A 13,786-nucleotide genomic window follows, 5' to 3' on the forward strand; every position below is an offset into this window, starting at 1 on the left:
AATAGAAATCAATTGTTACGCGGTCCTGAGACCGCTTGGGGTTCGATGGGTGATAAATACTTACGATAACTTACTTATAGTAATAATTATTATAATATTGAGAATTCTGTACCCACTTAGATTGGTATTGCTGAAATCCACACGAGGCGAGTCACCCGAGCCTTGATTTTGTTTATCTAAGGTTAATTAAGATGCTTAACATATTGAAAATGCAATATTGGCAAAGTCAATATCACCTGTCAGGAATATGCCAGTAGTATTAAGAAAACATGATAGCAATCTCACTTTTTTCGAAAATCAAATCAAACCCATCTTGCAATAAACGGCGCGGGCGGCGTTAGACGATGATGAACGTAAATGGATAAGGTAGGATATGGCTGTTATAATATGATCATTGTAAGAAATAGCCCAAAGAAACTTAGCTTCTTCTGATTACATAGTAGAAGCACGACTTGCAACTAGTAGATATTGAATCTACGTGCAATCAGTCACTTACGGTGCAAATAAATACCCAAAATTCACCTCCCATAGTAATAAACCCTGAAGAAATATCTCATGCCAAGCGTTTATGTTTCCCGACCTGCCTTAAAACAATCAACAAGTCGTCAAAACAGACTGCATAGGTTATCACGAGCGATAAACGAAAAAAACACATCGGGATGAGTATAAAAGGTGCGGGTGCATTTGGGTAGCATCGCAGTGTGAGGAGTGGTCAGCATGAAGTTACTAGTGGTAGCAGCGTTTTTGGCGGTGGCTTGCGCCACCGTCATCAAAGATGACTTTGACTTTGTCATCAGAAAAGAAAGCCTGGGTGAGTGACAGTTTCTACGTATTCTTCAAATGTTGTGTTTGACTCCCCGCAGACTATAGACTTTTAGTCGGCCGATAGTTGGGCCCGATTCTAATTTGTATGAAGAATCGGGTGATACCAAGTCGTTGTAATGTGTGCACTTTCATATTATGTCCATACTGATTAACAGCCCGACTCAACTATCGGTCGACAAAAAGTCTGTGGTCTGCGGCTAGGCTTACGCTCTGCAACGCTTTGGCGTTTATAGTCATTTAATCTATCATAAGAATCGTTTATATTGTACATAGAAAGAACTTTTTTTTTTTCAATTTAAATGTCCTCGAGAATGCAAATGCAGTGTAATTATCGTGCAGTGCAGCCCTAGATAAATATAGCATCATATTCACCGTTCTTTGTATGTTACTTTAAAAGTTTGGAACATAATTTTACAGAAAGAATCATAAAGTCCAGCTTTTGACTGCCGTAGTGACAGAACAGACGACTATTTATTGGAAAATAAAGTCCCTAGAGTACTCACCTCACTATTATTACTGCACTATTTAGCACTAAGATTTAAACATAAAATAGTGAAATGCTTGAGCGAGCGGCCTTTTATCTAGGACAATAGTGCTAAAAATTGCAAAGCGAAAAAAAATATCATTATTTTTTTGTGTATCTTACTATTAATACCTAATACCTGCTATATGGCCCGTTTTGTCTTTGTTTTTTTTTACTGCAATAGGCGCTTCGTGAATGCAATTTTTTCTCAAGTAAACTTAAAATCAACATATTATTGACTTTACAATTTCGCGACCGCTATAGCGTGTGAGCGTATTATGTTTATATGCTAATGACATTATTTTATTTTACAGTCAACGTGGACGTTAAGACCAAGGAAATGTGCCTCCTGAAGCTGCTGAACTACATCCTCCAACCGACGATGTACGATGACGTCAGGGAGATCGCTCGGGAGTGGACCCTCGAAGACAACATCGACAAGTACCTGGTGAGAATCCAACTCAATGAACTTCATACTGATTTCTTACTTTCGAAAAAAGATAAAAAAAATTATTTTAATTTAATTAAATATAATATATTCATAGGCTAACTAAATTCAATCTCTGTACCAAGTAAAAAAAATATGATAACATCTACCTCAATAGACATCATAAAAATAAGGTTCTCTTTACTTTTCACAGAAAGCCGAAGTCGTCAATTGCTTCGTCGACATGTACAAGAACGGCATGCTCCCGCGCGGCGAGGTGTTCGTGCACACCAACGAGAAGCACCTGGCGGAGGTGGTGAACGTGTTCAAGCTGCTGTACTTCGCCAAGGACTTCGACGTGTTCCTGCGCACCGCGTGCTGGCTGCGCGAGCGCATCAACGGCGGCATGTTCGTCTACGCGCTCACCGCCGCCGTCTTCCACAGGCCCGACTGCATCGGCATCGTCCTCCCCGCCCCCTACGAGATCTACCCCTACTTCTTCGTCGACGACCACATCATCAACAAGGCCTTCATGGTCAAGATGACCAAAGCGGCCCTCGACCCCGTCATCAAGGACTACTACGGCATCAAGGTCACCGACAACAACATCGTCGTCATCGACTGGCGCAAGGGCGTCCGCCACACCATGACCGAGTTCGACCGCACCAACTACTTCACCGAGGACATTGATCTGAACACTTACATGTACTACCTGCACATGAACTACCCGTATTGGATGACCGAAGACGTCTACAACGTGAACAAGGAGCGTCGCGGTGAGATTCAGGCGTACACTGCGCAGCAGCTGTTGGCGAGGTTGAGGCTGGAGCGTCTCGGCCGCGGAATGTGCGACATCAGGATGCTGATGTGGAACGAGCCTCTGAAGGAGGGCTACTGGCCCAAGATCCGCATGCACAACGGCGAGAGCATGCCCGTGCGCCAAAACCACAAATTGCTCCTCACCAAGTACAATGTTAAGGAAAAGATCCTTCTTGACGACATTGAGACCATCATTCGCGAAGGAATTCTGAAGGGCAAAATTGAGTTGGTTGGTATTTAAAAATATGTTTTTAATTCTTAATATGTAGTAGGATACTGAGTAAAATACTAATTCTTATTAATTTTACAGCGCGATGGCACTACACTCATCCTCAAGAAGCCCGAAGACATTGAAACTCTCGCTCGCCTCGTCCTGGGAGGCATCAACATGAAGCACGACCACGCCAAGGTCATTCACGTCACCAACCTCTTCAAGAGGATGCTCTCTTATAGCCAGTACAACCTTGACAAGTAAGTATTGAGATATAAAAAATATTGAAGTGTAGAGTTACAAGAATAAGCCAGCATATTATCAGACAACGAACTAGATATGAAATATCTAAATAAAATAAGAAGAAAAAAATAATTTAAATCTACTTTTCATAACAGTTTTTTCAACAAATAATAATTTAATCCCAGGTACACCTACGTCCCCACCGCCCTGGACATGTACACCACATGCCTGCGCGACCCTCTCTTCTGGAAGCTGATGAAGCGCATCGACAGCATATTCATGCTCTACAAGAACCTGCTGCCCAGATACTCGCGCGAAGACTTGGACTTTGCCGGAGTCAAGATCGAGCACGTCATGACCGACACATTAGTCACTTTCATGGACGAATACGATGTCGACATCACCAATGCCATGTACCTTGACAAGACTGAGATGCAGAAGAAGAGATCCGACATGGTGTATGTAGCTCGCATGCGCCGCCTCAACCACCATCCGTTCAAGGTCACCGTGGACGTCGTCTCCGACAAGGCCGTCGACGCTGTGGTCCGCGTCTTCATCGGTCCCAAATATGACTGCATGGGCCGTCTGCTCAACATCCACGACATCCGCCACGACATGGTTGAAATCGACAGCTTCTTGTACAAACTTGACACCGGCAAGAACACCATCGTCCGTGACTCCCTTGACATGCATGGTGTCATCCAGCAGAGGCCTTGGACTCGCCACGTGATGGACCGCTCAATAGACGAAATGGGTGTCGGCGTCAAGATGGTCGACAGCTGGTGGTACAAGACTCGCATGGGCTTCCCTCACAGGCTCCTCCTTCCTCTGGGCAACCACGGCGGCCTCCCGCTGCAGATGTTCGTGATCGTGACCCCCGTGCGCACCGGCCTCCTCCTGCCGAGCCTGGACATGAGCATCATGAAGGAACGCCACGCGTGTCGCTGGACCACGTGTATCGACACCATGCCTCTCGGCTTCCCCTTCGACAGAGAGATCGATGAGAGCCACTTCTTCACAAAGAACATGAAGTTCACAGACATCAGGATCTTCAGAAAAGACCTGGACACTGCCAACATGGTGAAGGACATGGACATGTCCGAGATGGTGATGAAGCATGACGACTACACCTACTTGGACACCGACATGTTGATGAGAAGAACCTACAAGGACGTCATGTTGATGAGTGTCGACAACATGACCCACATGTGAACTAACATGAATTTATTTATTACTTAGTTAGAAATAAAGAGCATAAATGAAGTAAATTATTTTAATGTTGAACCCTAAAAATATCAAATGTTGCACCCTAAAAATCAGGATAAATTCATACATATTACCTATAAGGATACATTGATTGACCACAAACATACACAACACACAACCACATACTAATTAAATAAAGAGTTTTATTATTATTATTATAATAAACAAGCAACATGAACGAACTTACATAGTTAGGAAAGACTATTCTGTCGTTTGTCAGAATTTAGAGTAACTGAGATGACTTAATCGATGGTCCAGAAGTCAGAATCATCATCAATCGCTGGAATACAGTGGCGTTGACGAACAAATAACTGAACTGACACCATATCACACAAATTATAATACAAAGTAGGTTTATTTAGGCGTGCCGAAAATTATTAACGAAATATTGTCGAACCAATTTATTTATTTATTTATTAGGTATATACTACAGTTGACAATCGAGTTTTGTTAGTAGATACTTAAGTACACATGGTTAGTAGTTAAGAGCTAATTAAAAACAATTAATTAAAAACAATTTCAATCAACAAACCTAAACTGTATACAAAAAAAAAAAAAAGTGCCATTAATATGATATCTTGACCGAGTTTCGTCCAAAACCTTTTAAGACCCACCGCGGCCACTAGTATTCAGAACGCAAACTGGAAGGACCCCAACTTGGGTCAAATATTTACGGGCCCTTTGATCCCGGCTACTCGCAAACTTCCGTCCTATTGGAAATTCCAAGATGGCTTTGTGTAAATGTTTCTCTTTTTCAAGTTTTATTGTGTGTTTTGACAGCAACCAAAGACTATTTGAGGAATACTTAAGCAAGGATTTATTTTGTATATTGAATAGTAGTTAACTTCCGCAAATCCTTTGATACACGAATCTTTGTATCGTTCAAAGAAGTTATTGACTCTAAATAGGGTATATTAAATAACTCCAATCCCAAATCTTTATTTGTATGTAGTCTCTATTTAGGGCAAGCAAAGTAGCAATATTATAAACTTTTCACATAAGGATCTTCTTACTATTTTGCTCGTTTTAGTTCAGTCACAAATTCGCTAAAACTTGTAGCAATTATGATAAAAACGAGCTCTACCCTGAGATGGATTTAATTAAGTCACTTAATGTATGTTTTACAAAGCTTGCAAAAGTTTACGAGCCGTATCGACATTGGCATCATTATGCATTATGTACCAGCTAAGTGCGGGAGAGCGCCAGATGACACTCGGCTAGCACGAGCTTGAGCTGCGGCCTTTCTAGCTTAAGTGCTCGGATAGAATTATGAAACAAAAATTTCTAAAGTCATACACCGACTTTTGAACTATATTAACATTATCGCAGCAGCGGCAAATAGGGTTTCTTAAATCATAATAATCGGATAAGGATGTAGGTAGGAAATGTATTTTGCACGCGGATAACAGACCAAAACGAGTCCAAATAATTATTTAATTCCATTAATTAAATAATTATTTGTGTTTGCGTAATATAAATATAAGTGGTTACTAATGCCCGTTTTCACCATCAATCCTTAATTTTTCAGTGACCCCTATGAAAACAAAATTCCTGATAAGTGTTACCATAGGGGTCACTTAAAAATTAGGGATTGATGGTGAAAACTGGCATCAGTCTACTATAATCTCCTGCATTTAGAATAAAATAACAAACCTTGTATTTGGGTTCGTTGCTCCTTTCTGTTATTATTGGCAGGTTGAGCCTCTTATCGCGGTCATTACGTTGTTTAGGATATCTCTTAAAGGCTTTCTTGAAAGTTTGCGTATTTATAATAGCCCTTGAAGGCATTCCACACAGTTTACAAATTCATGAAAAACTGAACACAAAAATATGAACTCAGTTTTAAAAGCTTTATCGGAGCTTTCGCGAAGTGTGCTTAATGTAGGGCTTCGAGGTATTTTAGCTGTCTGGTACAGGTTTCTTTTATAAGCTTTCATCAGGATTTAATAAAGAATTTAGTAAATATTAGCTCTGAAAAATACTGAAAAAGGCTGTCAAATACAAGTTACGTCAACAAGTGACATTTATTGGCTTTTTCTAATGAATAACAACTTGGAGAAACGGCTTTTGAGTAAAGTACGTAAAAAGGATTCAGGAAGAAGGAATCAGTACATAATAAGTTCTCTCGTAAATACTAGTATTGGCTCCGTGCACGATTACAGCGCCAACTAGCGTCCACAACTTTGTGGGCTCTGTCACATTGACATTTAGGTCGTATATTTGTGAAAAAATATCGAAATGAAAAAATAACAAATATTTTCAACTAATAAATTGTTGTGGTACCACGATTTGGGTGGAAAAAAGGTTTTGAAATCATTTTGGTCATTCAAATCAAATGAGGTAAGTCCAAAAAGTGTGTTTAATTTTGATTGTGTCAGGGTTTGTTTACTTCATTTATAGTTGTAGTTTTACAGTAAAACAAAAAGAAAAAGCTACTTTAACGGTTTCATTATATAACAGTAAATATATTTAAATGTTTCTGTATCGCTAGTAATAAATTAAATATCGTTTTCAGATCGAAATGAGTATCGTTTTGAAGACCGGGTTTGTGAGAGTTACAATATCAAATTCCAACCACAAACCGTATTTAAAGGAAAGTTGTTGGTATTGGCTGGACAAGTCCGAGATGTAGAAGAATTAAGAACAAAACAAGGGCAGAGTTCAATAATTCACGCTCTCATCATAAGGCAAACATCTGTGCACAACAACTACTGTGACTCATTTTTGTACTACCACGTTGTATAGTTTAGTTATTTCCAAATTGTAAACGGCTATTAAAACAGCCCTATCGAAATACAGTCCACTCTTTTATTTAAGTTCCCAGTAGGACCCTTTTCATGCGATTAATTAATGATATTAAAATGTATTATGTAGAATCGCTTTGCCATTGACAGATACATCTGATGACAGAGCTAACATTATTTCTACTTTTGACCACCATGAGCGCTGCGATAGATTATGTCCCCCCCACCTAGTACTTCGCACCCAGCGAATACCTGAACCCTTTTGTAAACTATACTTGAATAAAATGGTCACACTCTCCGCTGCCCAATTTACTAAACTCTGCTGTTGTTATTTGTTCTTCCGTTAACGCTGTGAATTAGACCTAATGCACTGTGGGCGTCCAGTGAGCGTGAACGGTGAGCGATAGCGTTTGCAAATACGCGACAATCCCGCACCCACCACTGGGCAGGGGTAGGGCGGCAGATGCGGCGATTTGAGGAAATAGAAAATTGAATGGACATGAAGTTTTAGAGTACTTATTATTATTCTGTGGTTTTAGTGTTGAATAAGTATTAGCTTGTGGTAGCTTAGTTAATTAGTGATTCATCAATATTGCAAATATGACTTCAGGTGCGCCTTTCCGGCTAATGTGAGCAAATAATCTCCCCTAAACTCCCGCGAAATATTAGGAAAACGTAAGTAAACTCGTCGCGTGACAGAAGCGACACAGTAGAAAAACATGAAGTAGTCAACTGTTTGGGGTAGTGGTTAGAAACGAAATAAAATGCCGAGAGGTCACGTCATCAAAAACTCAAAACGTACCACATTATCATCCACTTATATTTCCTGGACACACGTAAGAAGCTGTACTGTGAGTGAGATGGTACATATTATAATTTGAAAGGTAAAGGCATTTTGAGGGATTTTGAAGTGTTGGTTAGTTTCCGCTACCACCAGGCCAAAGCCTTACCCGCGGCTCAAATCGCATCGAAGCCAGCCGAGCGAGCGGCTTTGTGCCGCCAAATTAATCGCTGGCCATTGTTTCGCCGGATTCGTTCGCCAGCCATTGTCTCCCTGAATTTACAAGGGTGTAACCATTGTCACATGCTAAACCTTCGGATGAATGAAGTTTAATAATATTATTATCAGACAAAGGGTTTATTGATGGAATTTTACAAAGCGGTTACTCCTGAAAAATATTTCTTTCGTTATAAGTCGACATTTTAATCAAACACAAAATATTATACATGAATACTACTACATTTTACACATTTTACATATTTCCCATCGAATAATGCACGTGCTGAATCACCTTTTTAAATTCACGACTCCAAATGTAATGAAACGAGTCCCAACTCATAAATGTAATATAGCAATCAATCGCTAAATGAAGCTAGATATAAAAAAGATCGACTTGTCACATCTCAATAATCATTTACACCTTACTTCGTCTGCGATCCGATGACAAAGTACACGACTCGTCCGGCCCCATCAAAGCTCGGGGGCGACAAAGTGGCGCGCCTTTGTACGCCACGTACGAGTACGAGGCACGCGTCACGGTGATACAGGGGTGGCAGGTCGGGGAAGAAAAACGATAAAGAGACCTCCAAAGTTACAAGAAATAAGGTGAAATATCCTTAATTCTCTATACTACAGTCTAGAACCATTTTCATCGTAATATAAGAACTTAATCAAAGTTTTTCTCATTGTTCCAAACAATTTTTGCTATTCCCTTCCACCTTAACTACCTTCACTCCTCTCAGGTATTCAAATTTAAAAATTCTGAAAAAGGTATTCCGTCGATTGTCTCGAAAAAATGTAACATGGCCATTATTGGCCATATTTGAAATAGCTTTCCTCGTATCGAATACTTCTCAAATGGAATCACGTTCCGCAGCCGACGGCCCTGAACGAGAAATAAGTTTGCGAAATATTCAGTCGAAATGCAATATCGTTTTGATTGGCGCACCGAGCACCTGCGAAGAATGCACAATATCCAAAAAGCTGCAATTTGAGAACTCTATATTGGCACGGTGTGTACCAGCACCAGCAGATAGATGTAACAATGAACTGTATCAGACACGCCTACCTGACAATGAAACTGAAAAGGTGTACCTATACAGGGTGGAAACGATAAGTGATCTCATTCGATTATTTCTTAACTATACAAGATATCAAAAAACAGGTTACTGATCCTGAAAGTGCTTCACGAGCTCTAACCAACGGTACCAATATTAGGTTACAGAATTAACTGGATCTATCCGAAAATTTAATGTTTTCAGCCTCCATACTAAATGTATGCCAGCCAAACAATAATAGAAGTATAATTTTTTTTTTATTACATAATAAACACTTAAAATGAACTCGTAAATTGCATTCTTATTTAAAATTATTCTTGGAAAACATTGGTTTTAGGCTTTACTTGCTATAATATTAACAAGACATGAGCGCCATGACTGTGGCTGTACTAAATGTATGGAAGCTGGAAACATTGAATTTTCGAAGGGATCCAGTTTATTTTGTAACCTATTATTGGTACCGTTGGATAGAGCTCGTGAAGCACTTTCAGGATCAGTAACCAGTTTTTGAATATCTTGTATAGTTTTTAATATTATGTGGTTTTACTAAATGTATGGAAGCTGGAAAAATTTAATTTTCGCATAGATCCAGTTTATTCTGTAACCTATTATTGGTACCGTTTAAAAGAGCTTGTGAAGCACTTTCAGAATCAGTAATCAGTTTTTCGATATCTTGTATAGTTTAGAAATAATCGAGTGAGATCACTTAACGTTTCCACCCTGTATGTTTCAAATTTAAGAAGACATTTTTTGTTTGGCTATAGGTATGTAAAGGTCCAATACGGATTTACGACTAAGATAATATGATTAGTTGCCATTTGGTCCCATAAAAATTTGATTTGATTAAGTTGAGTAGTTTTTATTTTATGAGCATTTTTAGTTTTTATAAGTAAAAAAGATTTATCATTTTAGGCAAGTCTCTACAAAACTCTTGGTAAATCTGGCACAGAGTGGAATACATTAATGGTTCTTATGTAATATAAATACGCCAGCATATACCTAGTAGTCATTAGACTCCTTTTGTCGCAAAATACAATACACAAGATGTTTATTTTGATGTACCTACCGTCGTTCATAACATTTCGGCTGTTTGTGCAGAAAACCAATCAGTTCGTCCAAACATATCGTGTCATTTCCCGGCGACATCAATCGGAAGCGATATGACACAAACGGCTTTTCGAGCGAATGCCCCGGAATGCCCCGGACGTCCCATACGGCCGCTAATTCCTAGATATTTATCTTCCGCAAATAGGATATTGATTGCGGACTGACAGTAACTGATGCCATGGCATGGCAGTTACAAATGCGGTTTTAGAAAGGAAACGCTCTAAGCATTCTAAGGGGCTGTTTGTAATGGCTTAATTTTTTTTTTCAATCAAATAATTTAGGCACAATTTAACACACTTTATAAAACCTTCATAAACAAGCAATTCAGTTAAGACAAGACAAAAAAAAATCTCATTTTAAACAAAGCACAAATTACAATTTAGCGAAGAATCCCATTAATAACTTGACTTGAGAAACAATGGCGTCCAGTGCAGTGTTATTGTTCTAATCACACACAACACAAAGAGTGCATAATAATGAAGATGTAGGTACGAGCTCAGCTGCTAGTGATGGATGCGCGGAGTGGGGCCTTAGGTTCCTTTTAGTTTACTGGAGAGTTCCTAAGTTGAAGGAGTGGTGGTTCTATTAAGGTTACTTACTGGAAGTTTTTATTAAAAGATCCAAAAGGTTTCTCTTCGACAGTACTGATTCATCATCATCATTTCAGCCATAGGACGTCCACTGCTGAACATAGGTTTCCATGTTCAATTTCATTACCATTCTCTACTGTTATTAGCTTTTTCTTGTTTAAGAAAAGGTTCATTGTTTGGTTATTATGATTTCATTAGAATATTAAAGAAGTTATTTTGAAAATCAGTGAGCGAATCAGTCGTCTATTTATTAAAACAAATTTTAATATTGAATCGTCATAATCCACGCCTACCGACCAGGAACAAACGATCGTCGCATCAACTGTTGCTCTGATTCGCGCGAGTGCGCTCGGCTGCGCGCTTAGTGTTGCTACAGATTATGAAACATTGCAGAAGGTTCATAACTTTGCATTTCACTGAATGCCACATAATTTACCTATTTTCAGAAACCGAACCGTGACCGTAGCTTGAACTTGAGCGTGAGCGTAGATTTCAGAATTACTAAAATAGTCTTTAGTTAATGAACAAGACCAATTTCGTTAGGATTAAGCGACACCTGTTAAACATCCAGCAAAAAACTGTCACTGAAACGCATATGTTATTTGATATGGAAAAAACTTTGCAGAAAATACCTCTGCTATGATGGATTATCATTGCTTTCTCCCCCCTACTTCTAAGATACAAGTTCGGCTAATAACTTATAACTTATTCAGTTTTGCCATACTTTACGTCGCCACTTGTTGGGCCATGTTGCCTCAGTTGCCTGTTTCAAATGAGTGATCATCATGCGACGAATTATTCTCTAGATTTTATTTCAATTATGCCATTTTGTAAAGGTAAATTAACACGGCTTAAAAAAGCTGACATTGTGATAGCGATTTCAACTCTACCTACTGTAAAAGCTCTTTTTATTGATAAAAGGGTAATTTCTCTCTTTTTTTGTCACTATTTTCCAGTAGCGTAGTTTAAACTTTTCTTTTTGTTATAAAACATGATAAACAATGATAGATCCTGTCTATTGCTACTTTATGAAATGCCAATATTAGATGAGAGCCGCCGGCGACGATCAACTGTTGCTCGCATTCCAAGCGAGTGCGCTCGGCTGGCCGCGATCTGTGCCGCCAAAGATCAATAGAGTTTTTACAGAGGGTGCACTTCATTAAAAGCTTCCATTTATTTGTATTGCGGATTCATTTGGTCCATAAGTAAATATTTATACGGCCGCTTAAGCCAAGCAGTGATTGGTTACCAGATTACAAAATCTGCCTGTCTGTCTATCCGTATTTAGCTCTGTTTAATTTGGGACTCCGTAGGATAAACAAAATACTGTATACTCCGTAGGATAAATATGTAATTAATTGCACAATACGATACTTATAAATACCCCCAAAAGTACGCTTTGAATTAATAAAATCTGTCAAATAAACGCCCGTCTATAACTCAAACCCCGTTCATTACTTGGCTTGTATTAACACAGCTTTTGTCCCAGAACTCGTTATTTAAAAAGCTTTTTACAAACCAGTTAATGGATCGCCCGGAGACAAAACGCGGACAGAGCCGCGGGCACAATAAAAACAATATTTTTGCGGCGCACTGTACCGCCAGGGTTGCCAACTGCAGGAATATTATTTGACTTAGTAGCATAAACGGCGCTGCAAGTTGTGACAGTTGGCACAATGTTTTAACTGGTTATTATTGCTATGCCAACAATGCCCACGGCACAGTTGAATTGAGTTACTTTTTTTAAATTAGTAATCCTGGAAACTATTTTCCATATTTTTGCAAGTACACAAATTGTCTAAGAATCGAGCGACAATAACTTCAATAGTGCTGTATCAATTCAATCTTCTCCCCTAGAGTTGAAAAGGTAACCTTTGGAACGCCTTAAGGTACTCATGAGTAAGAAGGTAGGTGTATTGTATATCAATTAAGTAATGTAAATATTACACTATAATATTATTGTTTGATGGATGTTTGGCAACACTATTAACGCAGCATTAATGTAGAGCTTATAATATTAATGTAACAGTGCTTACCTACCTATAACTAACTCTAATGAAAATGTACGTAACAAATTAATTTTATAGTATTTCTGTCAGCCCTGGCAAGCAGCGTCCAGTTAGCGCGGCTTTCATCCACATCGCAGCATTCAGCTTCAATCGAGCTTCATCAGTTTTCAATTCCCTTCATTCGTTCGTTCAGTTTCACTTCATTCGGTCCACCGTTTATAGGAAGTTTTAAAAGTGTTTTACTGAAAAATAACGAGAATTCACGTTCCTTGTAATAAAACTTTCATAAGAAATATAGGTATTTGATTCCAGTTAACGCCAGATTCGAAGCTGAATTGAGAAAAACAAGAGGGTAATTAAGAAAAATAATAAGCAAGAACTAAGTGATTGAAAACCAAAGGACTTTCATCAACACGGTGATTAGCATCCCACCTCAAATAAGATCAAACAACCGCCTTTTCACGCAATAATTTGGTGAAATATACATCGCTTAATGACTTTGTAAGCTCATAAGCCACAGAAGGCGCCGAAAGCTCCTATTGTTTGATACAAACATCGCGACAATTAATTAGAAGACGCGAAGTTAATATCGGCAAAAGAACTTCAATCCTCTGACAATGGGCGAAGACGAGGCTTTGTAACAAAAGATAATTCTTAGGTTTAGTTATTTACTTCGTGAACAATCATTTTGTTATTTACTATGTTATGAATGAAAACATGAACGCGTGAGTGAGTAGGTAGTAGGCAGAACAATATGTACCTAAGATACCGCCTTACTAAGTAGTACCTAGGTACTTTACTGAAATAATCTTTGTGGGCAATTAAATTTCTCATTAAAATTATTACTGTAATTTAATAATATTATATATCTTGAGTAGTCTCATACAAGTAAGTATGAATTGACACTTAAGATTAAGCAAGTGTATTAAATAAATTTTTGAGTCCTGAAAGTCGTGTATTAGCC

At 38.7% G+C, this 13,786-nt stretch overlaps 1 protein-coding gene across 1 annotated transcript; it reads left to right on the plus strand.

The window, feature by feature from the left end:
* Window positions 1-681: 681 nt before the first annotated feature.
* Window positions 682-4,311, plus strand: LOC114360699 (basic juvenile hormone-suppressible protein 1). The gene is made up of 5 exons (XM_028315480.1): window positions 682-811; window positions 1,663-1,796; window positions 1,990-2,823; window positions 2,905-3,065; window positions 3,234-4,311. The coding sequence occupies exons 1-5, from the start codon at window positions 718-720 to the stop codon at window positions 4,258-4,260; spliced, it is 2,250 nt and encodes a 749-aa protein (XP_028171281.1). The 5' UTR covers window positions 682-717; the 3' UTR covers window positions 4,261-4,311.
* The last annotated feature ends 9,475 nt before the right edge of the window (window positions 4,312-13,786 follow it).

Source organism: Ostrinia furnacalis, unplaced genomic scaffold (assembly GCF_004193835.3).
Source record: "Ostrinia furnacalis isolate ACB-3 unplaced genomic scaffold, ASM419383v2 OfSCF0322, whole genome shotgun sequence".
NCBI classification, from domain to species: Eukaryota; Metazoa; Arthropoda; class Insecta; order Lepidoptera; family Crambidae; genus Ostrinia; species Ostrinia furnacalis.

Bases quoted from the DNA above. Each gene is read 5' to 3' on its own strand.
- LOC114360699 (XM_028315480.1), top strand. From the start codon at position 718: ATGAAGTTACTAGTGGTAGCAGCGTTTTTGGCGGTGGCTTGCGCCACC. The intron at 812-1,662 runs GTGAGTGACAGT...TTTATTTTACAG, and splicing joins CATCAGAAAAGAAAGCCTGG to TCAACGTGGACGTTAAGACC. The intron at 3,066-3,233 runs GTAAGTATTGAG...ATTTAATCCCAG, and splicing joins AGCCAGTACAACCTTGACAA to GTACACCTACGTCCCCACCG.